The sequence below is a fragment of the Periplaneta americana genome, chromosome 15, assembly GCF_040183065.1.
Source record: "Periplaneta americana isolate PAMFEO1 chromosome 15, P.americana_PAMFEO1_priV1, whole genome shotgun sequence".
NCBI classification, from domain to species: domain Eukaryota; kingdom Metazoa; phylum Arthropoda; class Insecta; order Blattodea; family Blattidae; genus Periplaneta; species Periplaneta americana.
In genome coordinates this window covers 73,119,601-73,140,377 of record NC_091131.1, presented here as the reverse complement: position 1 = coordinate 73,140,377, position 20,777 = coordinate 73,119,601, and the positions used below count along the sequence as shown (strand labels likewise).

The 20,777-nt window shown below is 35.3% G+C and overlaps 1 protein-coding gene across 1 annotated transcript in view; it reads right to left on the bottom strand.

Annotated features, from left to right (window-relative positions):
* The window catches only part of LOC138715132 (telomerase-binding protein EST1A-like), a 230,256-nt gene that overhangs the window by 31,012 nt on the left and 178,467 nt on the right, over nucleotides 1-20,777 (bottom strand). The window contains exons 18-19 of the mRNA XM_069847672.1: nucleotides 4,765-4,944; nucleotides 1,438-1,656 (exon numbers count right to left, since the gene is read on the bottom strand). Coding sequence (XP_069703773.1) covers nucleotides 1,438-1,656; nucleotides 4,765-4,944 — 399 coding nt within the window. The remainder of the gene's footprint in view (nucleotides 1-1,437; nucleotides 1,657-4,764; nucleotides 4,945-20,777) is intronic.

Below are 20,777 nucleotides of genomic sequence, written 5' to 3'. Positions count from 1 at the left end.
TGGTATTTGGCGAGATGAGGCCGAGGATTCGTCACAGATTACCTGACATTCGCCTTCAGTTGGAGAAATCCACGAAAAAAATCCAAGTAATCAGCCCAAGTGGGAATCGAACCCACGCCCGAGCACAACTCCGGATTGGCAGGCAAGTGCCTTAGCCGACTTAGCTACACCGGTAGCTGAAACCCTTCTTGCTGACAAAATATAGTTTGTCAGTCGGAGAAGAGTAGAAGCTGATAGAATTGTCTTCTGATTCGAGCTTAAAATCAACCCTTGTTTCCTCCAACGACCCTGTTACAATCTTAATTGCATGCACGACCATGTATTCGTATGTTTTCCAAATTACAATAAAATATTTTCATCAACATACTTGTGGCCAGTGTGCAGTTTCTGCTTTTATCTTCTTGAAGAACAAATATAGTCTACTCGTAGAAGTAAATTTAATGTTGAACTAAATTTTCGATTTCAATAGCTACAATTGAACCAGACTTATAAAAACTCACATCTGCAAGGTAATATTAACCATCCCATTAATAACTTTACGGTAAGTCTAACAAGTCAATTTTATTTAAAAAACGTAATAGAACATAAAATATCTTTGTATTTTCAGTTTATATTCAAAAGCTAAAACTAAACTTCAATATCACTACCACATTATTAAGGATCCTTAATTCACTACATCATGTAAATATTTTATAAGTGGAGCAGGTTTATGGGCCTAAATTATGAAAAGCAATATGTGCCTAAATTATGAAAAGCAATATGGGCCTAAATTATGAAAAGCAATTTAGGGGGTCCGCCATAATGAAATAAGAGCTTTAAGGCAGGGATATCAAAGCGCCTGTATTATCGGCACATACTACAATGCGTATACTAACTGGCTCCGAAGGAGAAGTGGCAAGCAGAACGCGAAAACTCGAGGAGTTGTGTTGGTATCGTGCAGGTAGAGTCAATGGCCTTGGTCGCATTGAATCGTGGAGGGTGGGAGGGAGTGAGAGAGGAGATGTAATATTCCTACATGTTCAAACCTGGCGCTACCAACTTTACATCGCTGCCGGGTCGAATACTGCCGCTTGTTTCACTGCGGAGCCAGTTAGTATACGCACTGTACAAGCAATACAAATCCAACGAGGTTCACTTTTTAGTAAGATAAAGCATAATCATCGTTCTTAAGGAAATGTGCGTGTTCTTGAAAGCACGCAATGCAGGCGCTTTGACATCCCTGCTTTAAGGGGTCAGTGGCACTCAAAAGGTTGGGAATCGCTGATCCATACCACAGCCCGGGTGAAGTTCACGGTGTGACGTGCTGTACTTGTACAAGAGCGCGGCCGTTCGGCTACAAGAATCGTTCACACAACAAGAGTGGTAAGCGCAATAGGTCTCGGGCTGCAGTGTAAGCCTTAGGAAAAAGGAGAAGCTACATGTGAAATAATGTCCTACCTGCACTCGCTGACGATGCTTCTCCTGCCTGCGATGCCGTCGCTCGAGTTCCTCCTTCCTGTGAAGCAGAGTCTGTATCTCTGCAGGAGTAGCGCCCGTCAGAGACTCGGCGTCTTTGGTAGGAACAAGTGACACTGCATCCACACTACCGTCCTTGTCAGTTCTCTTGTCCTCATCCTCATCCTCACTGAAGCTCTCTACCACCAATTCCGAGTCACTCTGAAACCAAAACAGTAACGTCTCGTCCAGTAATCTGCGAAATGTTTACTTCATACACTATGCGACATTCTTCACTTTTAAACAATTCATAATTACGTTTCTTACCAAGAAAGCAAAAAAATATACTGAAAGATCACTTCGTCAGGGACACCTTACCCGAACTTATGTGAAACGTTTGCGCTCGAGTGGCAAATGAAAAATGTTACAATAACTGCAACATCTCACATCAGTTCCTTAGCAACGGCAATGAGTTACGTCACACTATTCTGACGTCAGATTCTTACATTGTTACAGTGTTTGCTAGTTAAGGCCCGCTCCCACTCAGCGGAATCGAACTGAAACGAAACGTCTGTTGCAGCTCATATCTAGTAGAACCGAACCGAAGCCTGTTGTGGATTAAAATGTATCGCTGTAACGAGACTTCAGCACAGTTATATGAAGAGGCGAAGAGAAAAAATAAACATTCAAAACATGAAAAGGAAGTACTGGATTCATGATATATGAACTAGATATATACATGGAGAATTTTCACTTTATTTTACTATATTCTGAGAGATGAAGCAAAATTTCGTTCTATAGCGCTTCTTTGGATTATAATTTTTAACTGGGGTTAATTTACTTATTGCGCTTCAAGCATTATCATGGAAATAATTATTACGACAGTATTTTTGTGTCATGTAATAGCGGATAATTGAAGGGTTCAGAACCATAGTGGGCCAAGCGCCATTCACTAAAACCGTAGAAAACAAGGGTTAAAATGAAGTTATTACCATAATTCAATGGAAACGTATAGCAAGTAATATAAAGTATACACATTAAAACTAAATGATATGTCAATCTCCATTAAACTATGGCATTCATTTAACTGCAATCCTTGCTTTCTCCGTTTTTAATAAATGGCGCTTGGCCCACTTTGCTCTGAAGCCTTCAATTTTAAACAAAGTTTATTAATTTCTCTTCGTTCATATTACTGAACTGTTATTTATTATTACAAACTGCCTCTCAACGACGGTAGACTCTTAAGTGTTGTATAATGACATATGATTTACAAATATAAATAGAGAAAATAAGAAAATCAATTAATACGTATACTAAAATCTAATTTAAAAAATATATTATTAAGAGTGTAAATAATTATTTAAAATTTGACATGATTTTTTTCAAAACTATTGTGACAATGTCATCTATTAAAGATTTAGGTAAACCAAATTGTTTCCTAAACGTATTAAAGAATTTTCGGAATAACGTATATAGTAGTAATATTTCAGCACTAACTTTCAATAAACAAATTACGCTACCAAAAATGGATGTAGCTCATTTATTTTTTTCACGAAGGCTTCTTCACAAGAACATACGATCACACCGGAAACAAGAAATTCTGTTCCGATAGTCGGAAAAAATAGTCTAGCTCATGAATTCTATTCGATTCGCTTCGATTCGACGCGCCGCTTTCTGCTGTCTTCCATTTAAATACGTTATGAGAGAAATTCTGTTCGATTCGATTCCGCTAAGTGGAAGTGGGCCTTTACTTTTTTGCATGAATTACTGTATATTTATTTATCTTATCACAGATCCATACTAACGCTCTCCAACAAATCAATTCACGCGAAATACAGTAATTCCATTGCAAATAAATACTTGCACGGATATATGGTACATATTCAATAAATAAATAACGGAAAAATAAACATCAATTACACGAAACATAAATAGCATTAAATTTATTTCATTCCCAATCATATTAACAATCCCTACAAATAGGAAACAATATTCCTTAAAAATGTAGATACCACAATAACATCCAACCGAGTGCACAAATGTTTCACGCAATTGTAGGGATCCATATCAATCCTCTGTCGCTTTTTAAAATATAGTGATAGTTAAGGAAACACCATATTTGTATGTAAAAATTATGGAGGTATTTTTAAGTGAAAGAAGGTCCTAAATATCAGTTAGAAATTAAAAAAGTATTGTAAATTCATGAGCTGTGTTACTTAGAGAATTCTATAGAAATAAAGAGTGTAAAATATAAATTAAGTTTCAAATTCCACTTGTTTACAAATAGTTAGCTATTACGAGTATTATTATTATTATTATTATTATTATTATTATTATTATTATTATTACGTATTATTATTATTATTATTATTATTATTATTATTATTAAAAAGTATTGTAAATTCATGAGCTGTGTTACTTTCTTATAGAATTCTATAGAAATAGAATTATTATTATTATTATTATTATTATTATTATTATTATTATTATTATTATTATTATTATGCCAGACGTCTGGATCTTGAATACTTAATCTTTTCTAAGGCTATAAAGAGTGACATTCTTTGTGAATCCATCATAAGTAACATCTACCTTAGGATTCCTTCTAAAGGATTAAGATTTCAAAAACTTTTTTATACCAGTAAGTCTAAATCTCTCTCACCGGTTGCCAGATGCATAAAACTTGCCAATTTGTATGGTATGAAACTGGATCCTTTTAATGTATAGTTTGAATATTACATTGCTGTTTTAATATTGGATACAACTCTAACACAAGTTTTCTTATTATTGTTTCAATTGAGTTATTTTTCATTTCACATCTATCAATGAACGTCTATTCATATACATTTATTGCAGTTAATGTCATTATTTTTAATTATTGTCATTATTTATCATTTTGTCATTATTTATCATTTTTGTCATTAATTGTAATTTTTGTCAATTGTATTTTTTTTTTTTTTTCATTATTTGTATTTTTGTCATTTGTGCTGAACTATTATTGGCCTCTGGCTGTTGTACAGCACACTAAAATTTTAGTAAATAAATTATTATTATTATTATTATTATTATTATTATTATTATTATTATTATTATTATTATTATATGGAGGATAACAATATTTTCAAACATACGAGTTAAAACAATATTACAGAAAAATCTTATCCATGGCATTCTTTGAAATTCCTTTCCACAAATAAAATATATTATGTGACTTAATAACGTGTTGCGCCGACCATTTCAAGTGTTACATGCACAACATACTGCATCTTCAGCTTTGACCAAGTAACACGTTAACGGGCATGCAGTAATAAGAGCGAAGATGATTCTTACCTGATCCTCCTCCGGCAAAGAAGAAGGTGAACCTTGACTTGATGATTGTACTACAGAAACATATTCACTGAAACCACTATCAAACTTCTGTAATTTCAGGACTGGAGGATCAACCCCACATAGGAACACCGTACCAAAGAAAATTATCTTCCGAATCCTTAAAACAACCTGAGCCAATTCCTGAAACACACAAAATGTACAATCCATTTTAGTAACACATTCAGTACACAGGGATATAACAGTAAGAGAAGCAGGTACAGATGGAATTGTCCAATGAACAGTATATCCTGCATTAGCAAGAGGTATTGCACACTTTAAAAAAAGTATTTAAGTTAATTTCAAACTAATATACTTCAAAGCTAACAATGTAATAAAATCACTACATATCGCCTGAATACCTGCAGTCTACTCTCGACTGTCCTCACAATTTTCACATATCGTGAGTACAGCACTAAGTAATAACACAGTTTTTTTCCGGTTTTGAGTTATCCACATCAGGAGATTATGTAGTAAGTTTAGCCCTAAATTATGTTTCCTTAAAATAAATTTATTAAAAAAAAGACTACTACATTTGTAGACAATAGGTTGTACGCGCAAAACTATTTCCTATACTTAATTATCCCAAAACATATTTGCAGTTACTTAGTTATACACCGTGTCCACAGGAACATTCCGTGATTATAAACTGCTATAATTTTGTAACTATGCGTATTACTTAATTCATACCGGTGTCATTAAAAAGAACGGTTCAAAGAATTTCAGGGGATGTGTAATTGTAATTTGTTGTCTGAAAATAATAGATGACACCATAAGAAAGAAAAAGGCGCTGTTCCCGCTCTTTCCCTTGTCACTGTGGCGTTGTTGGATAGAAGCAAACTGCATTAAATAGTGTGAATGTTTACACTTCAATTCAGTGTCAATTCTGCAACATTTACAGAGTTATGGCGAACCCACCGACACGTATTTGGCGTATAATTGTATCACCACAGTCTACTATATGCAGTCGCGAAGCTTGAGGTGATTTTTTGCAAATCTCGTGATAAAGCGCTCCAAGCGGTTAGCAACTAGAAACAATACACTGTCCACGGTCGACTTTGGACTGTGTCGTATTTCCATCGAGTGCTAGCTCGTTGCGTATTTCACATTGATGCTTGTGAAATGTTCGTTATTGGTTGTAATGAAAATGTTAATGGCTAAAATATAATAATTGGAATAATAATATTTTACTAAAGACGTAGAAAAATTAAGTTTGTTTTAATTAAATTTATTGATCACGTTTTATTTTCAATTCTGGTGGGATTATTATTGCTTAGGCCTACTTTTTTTTTTCAAAGGATATGTTTTTAATTATAGCTGTTAATTTTGTTGTTATTTTTATTTGTTACTTTACTAGAGACGTAGAAAAAGTCTATTACAATAAAATTTATTGATCACGTTTTATTTCCAATTCTGGTGTGATTATTATTGCTTAACCTCATCCCACTTTGTTAACTACGTAAGCCTACACTACAAGTACCGGTACACGTAAGTTACTCCATTAATTCATATTTCCATTATTATTGTTGTAAAGGGAAATGCAAATTAATATTTATTGGTTTCATAGTTAATTATAGCTATAATCTTGAATGAGTGAAGCGATTATAGTAAATTTCAGTTCGTTTTGCACAAACAAAAATTATATTAACCTATTTCTTGCAGGTATCTTCGAGTTTATGGTGGAATTTAATATACTTCATTAAAATAATAAATTAACTTTATGCATTTAATATTTCAATAATGGAAGGAAGGTGGTAATTTTTCCAAAAGAACACAACGAAAGTGTAACATATTTTGCTGTCTACTAGGAGAGAGATCTGCGATGATGAGGCGATAGTAGCGATCCTAGTGGTGGGCAACTACCCATGTTTGCATTTTTAGTAGGCCTACATATTGAGCTTCGCGACTGTATATAGTAGACTGTGGTATCACCTTAGAATCGCCTTGTCAGTAGGTGTCGCATGTTGAAATTTCCGTCTGAAGACCCGCTGAACTCTCACAACACTCCCGTATGCTATGGTATTTCAATACACACCAACCACGTTCCTATGGGTTCGCCATAAAGGCTGGTCCACAAAAAACAGGAAACGGAAATGACAACGAGAAAGAGAACGGAAATATTGTTAAAATAAATGTATATAAATGTGAACATTCACAATTAACATTCACGTTGCCGTTGCCGGGCTCCGGCAAGCTTCTCGTTAATTGTGAACGCTCACATTTAAATATATTTATTTTAACAATATTTTCGTTCCTGTTGTCGTCGTTTCCGTTTCCGGTTTATTGTGAACCAGCCTTAATTCTCTAAATGTTGCAGAATTCACACTGAGTTGAAATGTAAACATTCACACTATTTAACACAATTTGCTTCTATCCAACAATGCCACAATGACAAGCGAAAGAGCGGGAACAGCGTCTTTTTTTTTTTTTCCTTATGGTGCCATCTATTGTTTTCCGTCAACAATTACAATTACATATCCCCTGAAATTCTTTGAGCCGTTCTGTCTAATGGCACAAGTATGAATTTCGTAATACACAGTTACAAAATTATATCAGTTTATAATCGCGGAATGTTTTTATGGACACACTGTAGTACTGGACGCAAAATAATTATATTCTCTACTTTGTCCTCTGAAGTCTCATGAGCCTACAATGGCATCTGTGTAGAAAGCAGAGAACTTCTTGAGAAAAAAACAGACGTTTGTATTTTCCCTGGAGCTCTCAATCATTCATGAATAAGGTTCAGATTCGTGCCGTACACAAACGACACGCGACTCCAGTACGATACATTAAAACTTTTTTTTATTTCAAGCGCGGGGTATAGAGGTATAACTTCAGTAGATTATATTATGATACTGAAACTCCCTTCCGTGTAAAAGGGTTATCGTGTTCTGAAATAAATTCAGTTTATAGGTTTATTAATAGAAAGGTAAAACACATCTTTACTAGTTACTATAAAACAAATACGGCATAGATACGCTCATAAAGGACACATTAAAATTAGCAGCGAACACAATGGCGTAACAGAGCGCCATTCACTAGCTTCGAGCGTTACAATTCTCAGCTGGTAATATGAGATTCGTGGTGAATGAAGTGGCTATGGGCAGATTTTCTACGAATACAACGGTTTCCAATTTCATTTATATCATATTCTTTCGTCATTATAATCGTCGCTTCGTCGTCTTTGAAGAGAATGGTAGAGTTATGCAGCTTAAAAATCACCCAACATGAGCCCACGAGTACAGACCATACCATAACTCGGCAAAATTTATTCTACTTTTCAAACTTCTGATGATTTTTAAAATTTGACATGTGTCTTACTGATTATGTTTGGTGACTGAAAACTTGAAGTGCTAATTACAATTTAATTCTAACATCTAAGATTCATTACATATAGCCTATTATTTTCCCAATGCTTTTTCTATTCATAAATATCCAGAAAATTTTGCATCAGTTAGGCCAGTACCATATCTGGAAATTCCGATTCCATCCCCGTAGTCATTGATTGCAACCTCTCTAAAATTAACATAAGTCACCTCTTCCTTACAAGACTAATATTCAGAATACAAGAAAAATGACAAGTAAAGAAATGTATGTAATTCAGAAATTTTGGAAAATCAGAGGCCCTTTCAATGTTCCCTTTCCTTGCTTTCTGTGTCTGTATCGATGCCAGCGATTCGGTTAAATATTATTTATGTCTACAAATAATTCCATTAAAACTACAGTTTTGTAGAGCTCTCTCCTCACATACAATATTTTATCCGCATATGGTTGGATCTTATGTTTTCAAGAGTTCCGTTGTCTGAGAGACTAGGGTCCCCCGTTTCACCGCGACTCTACTGTTTTTCGTCCGTGTTATAAGAGAATTTTAATGCACCAAAACTTCTTATAGAATTTTTATAGTTAACGATTATGGTACTGGAGTAATAATTTGGTAGTGTACGGGCTTATACTTTCTATTCGCCATAATTTCTTCTTCTACGAGTAACTTCGAATATAGGCATTTTTCCCGGTCCTCTGCAATCCTTTGCCTCTATGTCAACTTTCTATTTTTCTCCGAGCTATGCTTCATTTTCCAACTGGAAATGTATCACCTGCTATTTCTTCCGTTTTCCATAGGACTTCTTTTCTATTTTGAATCTTATGTGATATTTGGTTTATTTTCAAATCCTACCTTAATTTTTCACTTCTGACTTTATTTCTTAATGTTTTATTTGCCGTTGTTCTTAAAACTTCCATCTCTCATGATTCTAAAAAAAATCCTGTTTCAGTTGTGTTTAGCTTGGCTTCTGCTGTATATGAAAGAACTGGCTTAACAACAACAAATGGTTTTTAAGGAACTCGCAGGTTCATTGCCATCCTCACATAAGCCCGCCATCGGTCCCTATCCTATGCAAGATTAATCCAGTCTCTATCATCATATCCCACCTCCCTCAAATCCATTTTAATATTATCCTCCCATCTACGCCTCGGCCTGCCAAAGGTCTTTTTCCCTTCGGCCTCCAAACTAACACTATATGTATTTCTGGATTCGCCCATACGTGCTACATGCCCTGCCCATCTCAAACGTCTGGATTTAATGTTTCTAATTATGTTAGGTGAAGAATACAATGCGTGCAGTTCTGCGTTGTGTGACTTTCTCCATTCTCCTGTAACTTCACCCCTTTTAGCCCCAAATATTTTCCTAAGAACCTTATTCTCAAACACCCTTAATCTCTGATCCTCTCTCAAAGAGAGAGCCCAAGTTTCACAACCATACAGAACAACCGGTAATATAACTGTTTTATAAATTCTAACTTTCAGATTTTTTGACAGACTAGATGACAAAAGCTTTTCAACCGAATAATAACACGCATTTCGCATATTTACTCTGAGTTTAAATTCCTCCAGAGTGTCATTTATATTTGTTACTCTTGCTCCAAGATATTTGAATTTTTCCACTTCTTCGAAGGATAAATCTCCAATTTTCATATTTCCATTTCGTAGAATATTCTTGTCACGAGACATAATCATATACTTCGTCTTTTCGGGGTTTACTTCCAAACCAATCACTTTACTTGCTTCAAGTAAAATTTCCGTGTTTTCACTAATAGTTTGTGGATTACTTATTATTTCTTATATTACTAAATAAACACAATGAAAATCGAATAAAAGCCATTTTGTAGAATATTATCATAGCGACATAAAGTAACTCGTAGTTACATATTAATAAGAGCAAAATCCGTTCCATAGACAAGTGAATGACATGGAAAAATCACTTCCTGGCATCAGAATGCCGAAAACATGTAAATTCGCCAACATTTCTAAATATTTTGTTCGCAGAATTACAATACACTCCTCTAGAAATGTTCACTTACTAAACGAAGTCATGACAGGTGGTATGAGACTGTTTAAAATTTTGACCTTTCACAGGATTGGATAGACGCACACACAGAAGGATCCACCGCTGAAACGTGCACCAGATTTTCTTTTTTTACGCCCTCCTAAGAAAATAAACAAAATGACTCATGTCTGGTGAACGAGTAGAGCCCGCCCTCCTATCTTTCTATAGATGGCCGAGGGCAGTCAAAGTAATTTCTGGCTGGTGCACCGTCATGGACGGACATCACGTGAACTACTGCACTTCAGATATTAATCTGCATTACTTACAGCAGCGATGATCACGCCGAGACTCATGAACCAGTTACCAAACAGTTTTAACCATGTTTCTAAGAAAGCTAACTAGTAAATTTCAAATGTGACTTATTTTAATTTATCATTATACGAAAAACAAAGAGAAAATAAATTTCAAAATTTTCACGGAAATGTACGTTTCCAAGGCCGAAATCGAATATTGACTTTGGAAATACCCTCTGTCCGTCCGTCTGTCTGTATCTACCTGTCTGAGTAAAACATTTCTCCAAAACTATTGAAGGGACTTTTTTTAAACATCAAAACCTACAATCCAATCAGGAATGAACATAATTAAATTACGATTTTATATAAAAAATTATTAACGGCTGTCCATCTTAAATAAAAAACATTCAATGACGAATCACCAAATCACTCCAAATCAAAACAACGATTTTCTTCATAATTTTTTGTACAATGTCGAATAAAATGAAAATTAAAACCTTACAGTTTGTAACAAAAAAAAATGTGATTTCTTCACAGAAATATTAATTACCCTATGTACAGAATGATTTATTATTTTCTGTTGTGTTTTCTATCGCTTCTTTCACAGAAAAATCATTACAAAAGACTATTCAACGTACAAATACCATAGGGTCTCTTATTCTTAAAGAATTAGCGTTCACTAATTCTAAATTTCTCTCACTATTATGGACGGGCGAGTGTCCCTATAGAAGCAATTATTTTCACAACATATGCTTTAACGGTCTAATGTCACAGTGCTACTGATCATTTGGCGGGATAGCAATCTGTCTAAAATTTCATTATGAACCAAGAGCTAATATGTTTTTTTACACTACCAACCTCCAAAGTATGTCACATTTAAATACTTCTGAGTGTCCAAAATGAAATTTTTTGCACCCCGTTTAAAAAGAAATAAAAGTAAACTCAATTTTGTAATATATTATGGGTTATGTACTGTTGGTGACGTTATTGATATAAACCATATGACGTGTCGTTATTTTCACTCAACTCGTAATTGAAGATAATTACAATAAATATTTCCGCAGACTTATTTCATGAACTGTTCCTTCCAACAGACAATGGCAACAGATGATTTTTTGTTATTTATTTAGTAACTTAGCAACGCAATTATTGTCGTTAATTCAGACTTCAGTTTTCGTACATTTCACAGGACCTGAAAAATTCAGATCTAAGTTTATTCAAAAATAACAAAACAAAGCAACTGATTACTGCGCTTGTGAGATTTTTTTTTTAAATTCACGTAACGGTCCATTAAAAAAACCTCTCAAGCGGATAAAATTACTATATCAGGAGAACTATCTGATATGAATTTGTGAGCAAATAATATCATTAGGCTATAAGGTCTCGGGATCGATGCCCGACCCCGGAACAATTTTTCCCTTGAAATTATTCAAGTCTGCGTCACAGGGAGCTTTACCTGAAAGCTAGATTTATATAATGATGCATGTGTTTTGTTAAACGGTATTAATCCGTATGTTTAGTCTCTCCCTCCCCTCTCTATGTGCTCTACGCACATATACAGTATGTTTAGAGTGCAAGGTTTATAAATTCAATTATATGTTTCTCGGCTCATGTAACATCGATACGAATGAAGAAATGAACATTAGAAATTGAATACTGTAGTTACGAGAAAAGTTACAACTTCTTACGGTGCGTTCAACGCTAGTCAATGAATGAGGGTAAATATTACAATGATGGACAGTAGTGAAGAAAGAAGTGCACCTAGAAAAGCTGTCACAAAAGCTATATCCTTGGTGTAGAAAATCGGCGCTCTGTCGGGCAAACGACTCAGTGAATCCATCACGACAATTCAATTAAAAAGAGCTTATCACATTTTGACCATTTTGTTAGGTAGTCGAACACATAATAAAACGGGAAAATTCGAGGGAAAAATACATCTATCTACATACATGACGTAACCACAGTCTAGTATATACAGTCGCGAAGCGCAATACGTAGTAAATATGCAAACATTAGATAGTTTAGATAGTTGCTCACCACTAGATCGTTAATATCGCCTCATTACAGGCAATGCAAAATAGTACCGTCACAGTCTATTGTTTCTAGCACCCTCAAAACTCAAGCTTCTTGACTGTATATAGGAGACTGTGGTATTATATCAAAGTTCCACTCGCTACCCAGCCCTGAAGAAACTGGTGTCTGTTGACTTAATATTTCTACTCTCTTATTTTATAATTATTTTATTTTCCTGAATACTGGGGAGTGCAGGGTATTGAGATCGCTGATGCTCTAGCTAAGAAAGATTCAAACTTTATACAAATATGCAACAGACTGTACAGAAAAATCGTATATTCACATGAACTATCAATGAAGCACTGAAAACAAACTCTTAACAAGGACATCAGCGTTAAAAACGTTGGAGGGAAGCCATTAAAAGAGTTTCTTTCATATTCTCTAAGACATATAGCTGTGGCAGAGTTTCATCTACTTACAGGCCATGATTATCTAACCCACAGCATTGCTATCAAATGTACAGTCCCGGAAAAAAAAAAGGCCCGACTATTTAAGATCCTTACAGAGCACGATTCACACCACAACGATTTAACAACGGCTTTCAACGCAGCATTATTTAAATATTATTACAGGAAAGCATTTCACAACTAATGCGAGAAGCATGAAATTAATTTTAAATAAGATCAAATTAATGCCCGAGTCATTATTAAACAAACATGATGCACACCAACAACCCCGATTATGACGATTCATCGCAAGCATTCCGATACTTCTGTGCTAGTGTGCTTGCTCGCAGACTACAAAGTTCAGGATTCGGATACTGTTGGGGAAAGTTTTATTTTTAATTCACTATGCAGGTTAATTTCGTAAAGCATTTTATATTTTATTGCACGATTTATAAATATTCATCTGCTATTAAAACAGATCAATTTTAATCTTATCTTTACAAATGCCTTTCACATTACAACAGTCAACGTGAAATGAATTTCAATAACTACTAAACGATCTAGTGCGTACCATTGCTTTGGAACTCTGAGCATGCACACTGCGATGAATCTGGAACTTCGAAAATTCAGGCGGGCCATTTTTTTTCTGGAACTGTATATTGTGTGACCGAGATGGAGCGTTTGACAAAAACCAACTGATAAGCTACTCATCACTATCAAAAGACAGTTTTAGCAGCCGGTACTGGGAAGCCAGAAGTACATTAGGATTGTAACAAACTGTTAAACTTTATTCCTCGCTCCGCCAATCAGAGATCACGGTGGTCTGATGAAGTCTTGATCTGCACAGTTAGGTGAATGCAAAGTAAGGCCTTAGTGAGACGTGAAACAGTCGCAAATTTTGTTCGGAACCCTCTGGATCAGAAATAGGACTCTGACACGTTGTAAATCTAACGTAAGACACGAAACCTCTGACGACCTACAAGATGATGCTACATTTCAGGCTGCATAAGCATCGAGCAGCGTGAAGTATACCAAGGAAGTGGGAGGAAAGAATGCTTTACCAAGTTTCCGAACAAAAGCATGACCAGGATATTTGAATTGCCTCAAAAATTCAACGTCATTAGTAGAGTTGAGCTCGCAAATTTTGGATATGAAGGCCGCCTCCACCACACTACAGATGATAATCGTGGTCGCCAGTTAGTCACCAAGTAGGTAGTAAGGAGCACACTTGGAGTCGGTTCGTTAAGGGATTAGGTACAGCTTACAGCAGTAAAATTTTGGAAATATTCAACTTTTTTTTCTCCATTACTGTATCTTGTACAATACTGAAAATTAGTATTGTGTAAAACACTGTCCTTCTGCTATATGAAAACAATATTTTTATGATTTAAAAAAATTATTTACTTTTTTTTTTTTTTTTTTTTTTTTTTTTTTTCAAAATCCAGTTTACTGTGCAGTGATGAAGCGTTTCCCACATAACTCAAAAACTATCCAACATTCTGTGATGAAATTTTTTGTGTGTATTTATGCATGTCATATCTACAATATCATGCAAAATCACTTCTCTACTTTTGATAGACTGTCTGGTAAAAAATAAATTCATTTTAAAAAATGGTCAAATATCAGTATTTTCTTCTAACACAAAACAAAAAATATATATATTACTTATGAAGGAATGTAGTTGAAAGAGCATGATATTGTAAACATGAGTTTCAGCAATGAAATAAAAGCGAGAGAACATGAAAAAGTTCCCAAGTTTATGAGTTATGAGAAAAACGCTTCACACTGTACAGTGAACTACCACCATTCTGAATTTTGCAAAAAAAAAAAAAAAAAAAAAAAAAAAGTATAATTTTTTTTTTTTATCTTAAAAATACTTTTCTTCATATAGCAGAAGGACAGTGTTTTACACATACCATTTTTCATTATTGTATAGGATACAGTAATGGAGAAAAAAATGTTGAATATTTCCAAACATTTTACTGCTGTAAGCTATACTTAACCCCATAAGTAAAAACTACGCACGGAGACTGGCTCGCAAGAATACACATATCTCTACTGTTTGAAAATAATGGTTTATAAAGCTCAAAAGCTGTTCAGCGACGACGACGACGATGATGATGATGATGACGATGATGATGATGATGATGAAGAAGAAGAAGAAGAAGAAGAAGAAGAAGAAAAGGAAGCAATACAGGAAAGAAACTTTGAGAGAACGGGACATTTCCACAAAAGAAGTTTCGGAGCTATTTTGATCATAATTATCTCAAAATCAAAATTTCAACATTTTTTTTTTCAAGACACGACTAAGTCGATATTCCGTCATCCGCTACTAGTTTCTTCCACATTACAGAATTTATCCAATATACTGCATCATCAAATACTAGTTTCTTCCATATTACAGAATTTATACAAATGTTTTATGCTTTATATACCGTAGACCTACTTAGTTTTACTTTATGCTGAGATATAAAACTCGTGGGTTTTGGATGAATTTGTATCTAAAATTCAAGAATGTCCTCTGATTGAGGTTCTGGCTGATATGCACATCTATTATCAGGCAGTACACCTCACTTGACGATATGTGTCAGAGGAAGAACAATGCATCTGAAGTATGACTAGTGTAATATGTAGCTAATGGGCGATGTATGCAATGGAGGGGGAAAGGAACTGGCCACGATACCCCATTATCTCCTGGCCTATTTGCCTCATAAGTGGTTCCTTCTTGGTATCACTTGTGGTGTTCAGACCTGTCTTCGGACAGTTTATTAAACAACACAATTCAAGAATTACCACGTTAAATTACTGATGACAGTTCTTATTAACGTTCCGTCTAAAGATCAAAACATCGTATTTAAGGAATTTAGTGAATTGATAACTATTTCACCAGCCAAAGGATTTATCTAGCTATTCAGGCTGCTTTTCCGCATTTCCTACCACTAGGAATGTAATGCAGCAACACAATCAGGTATATGGAAAACAAATAGTCGACAATAATTAGAAATTTATTATTACCCCTGAGGTTGAAATATAATTTACGGACTTACTATATGCATAAATTCAGACATTTTTATGCCCCTTCTGTTCATCGTAAATTATCGATACTAAATTACGTTCACCTATCTTTCATAAGTTAACCGCAATGCACCACCCCGTCATTAACATCATGGCATCTCCTATACAACGCTACTTACAAATTGCAGTTCACTTTATGTCGTTAAATAAAATAATTTATCTTTTCGTTAGTCCATAAAACGCACTAAAGTATGTGCATACTGAGTTTACATTGTTTAAGTATGGGGAAAGTAGAGACTAATGAGCAAACAATGGTTCTGGACACACAAAAAAAAAAAAGCAAATGCAAATCTTACTGCTGGAATAAAGAAAAAATAATGAAAGGAAGAATAAAATAAAAGATAAGAAGAAGGGGGGAGCAAAGAGAGAAAAGGAGCGAAGCGAGCACGGAAGAAGAAGAAATAAAGGGGCGTAACAGGCGTGCAAACACAGAAAATTTGTAGGCCTAGTCTTAAAAGAAATGTTATTGAAAAAGATATAACAATATTAGAGTATGTAAGCATAGACAATGTATCCCAAAATGATTGCTCCGATTTTAATATGGTTTATTTCGGAAACTACGGTATGTAAACTGTAGGAATCCTATTTTGTTTAAGCGTGCAACTACCTATGCGCATGTGCTGGCTATTGTAAAATGCCATCGTTAGAAACTGACGCTACCGAAACATCAAAAAGCTTTTTGTGTTCTGAATTTTCCAAATCATCGTTCTGTTGTAATTACAGAAAGAGCAAGACGAGTTCATTTTTCAGCAAGATGGTGTACCACCTCACTTCCACCACCATGTGTGTGAGCACCTCAACGAGAATCTCCCTCAACGTTGGTTTGGCCGTTCCACTGCCGAAGAAAAAAAAAACTTTATGAGGTGGTCTATTTTTTCCTGAGGGGATATGTAAGAGACCATCTTTAGCCAATAACTTGCAGGAGATAAGGCGACAAGGTTGATTATTATTTATTACTGTGAAGTCATACGCCAAACGGCCAGTGAATGCTGTGAATTTGCTCTATCTATTGCTATAAACTAGAACAACACTTTTTTTAGAGTGATTTCTGTTGGTTGTAGTAGTTTCTCATACAATTTCTGAATCGTGAGAAATTAGATTCAATAAGAAAAGGAATTCTGAAATGCGGGAAGTAGGAAAACTATATGAAACCATCAAGAAATACAGAACTGTCAGAATAAATACAAGGTGTTATAGAATAACTATTCCTTATTCCTAATCTTCAAATGTGATAGAGGACAAGTATTTAAATATATTTTTAAAGAAAGCAGTATCTGGAAATGCTTCCATATCGAGGTAACACGGTAAAAATCAAAACTCTTCATTGTTGCATTCTTTGTTTTGTGTTTTGTATTTAAAGGGTCCACGGACACTTTCTGTTTATTTTTGTTTTTAGGTGTCATATGCTAGCTCATAAGATCTTTCTAGAAATCAGAAATGCAAAAAAGCCTGCATTGTAACATGTTAACTTAAGCTAAATGATACGTAAATTAATGTCTGACGCAATATTGTAGTTAATGCTCTCCTGAGAAATTTAAGAACAGTCTCAGGTCAAGATGCTTATATTTAATGAAAATGGTTGTTCAAGCTAATTTTCGTTCGTTAAGAAACGTGGTGATAGTCGTTCGTTTCGCTTTTTCCTCGTTTACGAAATATATCGATTTGAAAATCGTTGCTACTTATGCCGCTTCTTGCGCGCACTCGGATCCTCATAGTTACGCGACACCGTGTCACAGCTATCGCATTAATGTCTAATCATTTTTCTCTTAACTCACATTAATACAGTAGTAGTGCAATCTATGAAACCTGTCATTCATTCTTGCACCGTCCAAATCCATAGGTATGCAGCTGGAAGTATAGCAACACAACTGTAGGTCTACAAGAACCAAAAGGGAAATTTGGGCATAAAGTAAAACAACATGTAAACAAAGATAGGCCATTTACTGTCGTGGCTGAAGCAAGCAGTTCAGGTAAACTGACAAAAAAATCACCTAAGAAGATGGACAAGAGATGTATTTCTCCCAGATATTAAAAAAGACACACTACTGCTTCTGGACTCCTGGAGTGGTCAGATAGATGACATATTTTCTGAAAAATTAAAATTATGGTTTATTTAACGACGCTCGCAACTGCAGAGGTTATATCAGCGTCGCCAGTGTGCCGGAAGTTTGTCCCGCAGTTCTTTTACATGCCAGTAAATCTACTGACATGAGCCTGTCGCATTTAAGCACACTTAAATGCCATCGACCTGGGATCGTGTGGCCGGGATCGAACCCGCAACCTCGAGCACAGAAGACCAACCATATTTTCTGATGAAGAAGTAAACAATACTTTACATAAGTAAGGGAATTAAAACACAAATTATCCCTCCAAAAACTACAAGATTTGTGCGACCCTTGGATGTCTATTTTTTAGGCAATATAACATTCTGATTCGAAAGCCAGAAGAGTATTTCAGACATAAACTTACTGTATATGTGAAAACATTCCCGACACATTGCACGATAGGGGCTTCATAATAACATTACGTTCAGTTGTGTATCACCAGTTTCATTCACCTGTCCTCAAAGACATGCTAATATACGCGTGTGGCAGTGGTGTGGATATGTGACGGAGAAACACGTGAAAAAGTTTGATAACGTTCTTGCAACAATGCTGCATGTTGGAAAGTGTGTGTGTTACAAAAAGTGTGAAGAACCAGGCTATATAAAATGTTTGTACTGTTCAACAGCTCTTTGTTCCGACCACTTCATTTCGAATCCACACTATCATATTTAAGAGGAGTCACAAAGTTAATACATACTTCAAATTCAAATTGAATTTGTATTTCAGCAAGAGTGCTGTATTATGTGAGTTAACAGAAAAAGAAAACAGACTAGAGCATTAATGCGAGAGCTGTGATACGGTGTTGCGGAACTGAGGAGCCGAGTGCGCGGAAGAAACGGCATAAGTAACATCGACTTTCAAGTTATACTTCGAAAACGAGGAAAAAGCGAAACGAACGACTATCACCATGTTTCTTAACGAATGGAAATTAGCGTAAATATGTATTTTCATTAAATTCAAGCACCATGATCTGGGACGGTTCCCTTGTTGGTATGTTCTTTCCGTGGACACTTCATTTGTTTCATTCTGTATTGTAATAACTATAACATTACCATCGGATATCTGATCATTTGTAATGCAATAAAAATTCATTATTTCCTTCAAGTCCTCATTTCTTTCACATCATTATAATCTCGATACGGAAGCATTACTACTTTATTATGTTGCTACTTAATGTTCCATTATGTGCCCTCTATCACATCTGAAAAATTAGAAACATTCTGTATAGAGAGAATTACTGGAACTGAACTCCTAAAACGATCTACATGTGCCACGCCGCAGATAAGGGAATTTTGACAATCCAAATAAAAATTTTTACATCAACTTACATAGTTATAATCGATGAACTTAGCCCAAACCGTAAAACGTAACAAAAGGATGCAATTAATATTATACTGTTAAAGTATGGGACACAAACACTGCTAATAACCCTGTTATTATTTTTCCGCAAGATCTCTTTTCTTGATATACAAAAATCACTAAAGATACGCCAATTTCACAGTATATTAAGGGCAAATAATGCCAGACAATGCACTTGTCAGTCTTTAGTTTTTGGTCAAATGGACGAATGTACACAGTACATAAACCACATTCGACGTCCCGACGCAACTTTTTCTAACAACGCTACCAAAAAAGTTTTCTTAGAATCGCCGATATGCTTGATCGACCAACCGCGGTGTTATGTGGTGGTACCACTAACCCATCAACAACAACTTTACCACCGCGAGCAAGTATTTTCAACGACCGCATGCTGGTTTTCCCTTCAGAAATAAATTATTAAGGTATATTCCAGTACACAAGGCGAACGTGCATTTTTACCTTCTCATTACACGAAATGAAGGCTCGGCCTTGCCAAGGGCATCTTATCCGACCAGATACTTGACGCAAAAACACATTAGCACAGAAGAACACGAAGTAAAGATATATTGCTATACCACTAATAAAAATATGTTCTTTCTCATCGACATTTACATAGTGAATAATACACAGTAACAACTGGAATTCATGTGACATTCATAGATTTAATAACAACAGCGTCTGTCGAACTAACGTCACTGTAAAATAAACGTGTAAGAGCGTGTAAAATACTTGAAGAAAATTTTACAGTATCGGCATATCGTATGTCAACATTATTCGGCTAAATTTACATACATTTTTATACAGATTTTTTCTAGGCTTAAAAACTGAAGTCTGATGACAGTGTTCCATTTGTGAAATACAGGGTTGTTTCCGATCTCTGATAACGAATTTGAATGACATCATATGCGTCAGAAGTCACACGACAACTGAACTGTGGCGCGAGGTGACAGACCAGTAGTGAGTGATATCATAGTCAGAGTGCACGGCGACTCACAACAGAAATTCCAAAGAAAATCGAACCCTTTTGAGAGGGATACATTTCGACCCTTTCCAACGCCAAGTACAGTTAAGTGAAAATAAAACAAGCCTGCAATAAACGAGGTTTCGTTATTTCCAAGAAAAGCATCTTCTGTGTACTTAATAAGATTGGTAAAATTCGAATGGAATGAATTTGTATCATCTCGTGGGGTGCGGCGACTTGTGTCGGGGGGTGGATTTGCTTGCTTTTTCCACTCTGGAATTAATCCCATTCGAGCTTTGTCAGTCTTATTAGGTACACACAAGATGCCTTTCTTGGAAATAACGAAACCACGTTTTTTGCAGGCTCCTATGATTTTCACGTAACTGTACTTGGCATCGGAAA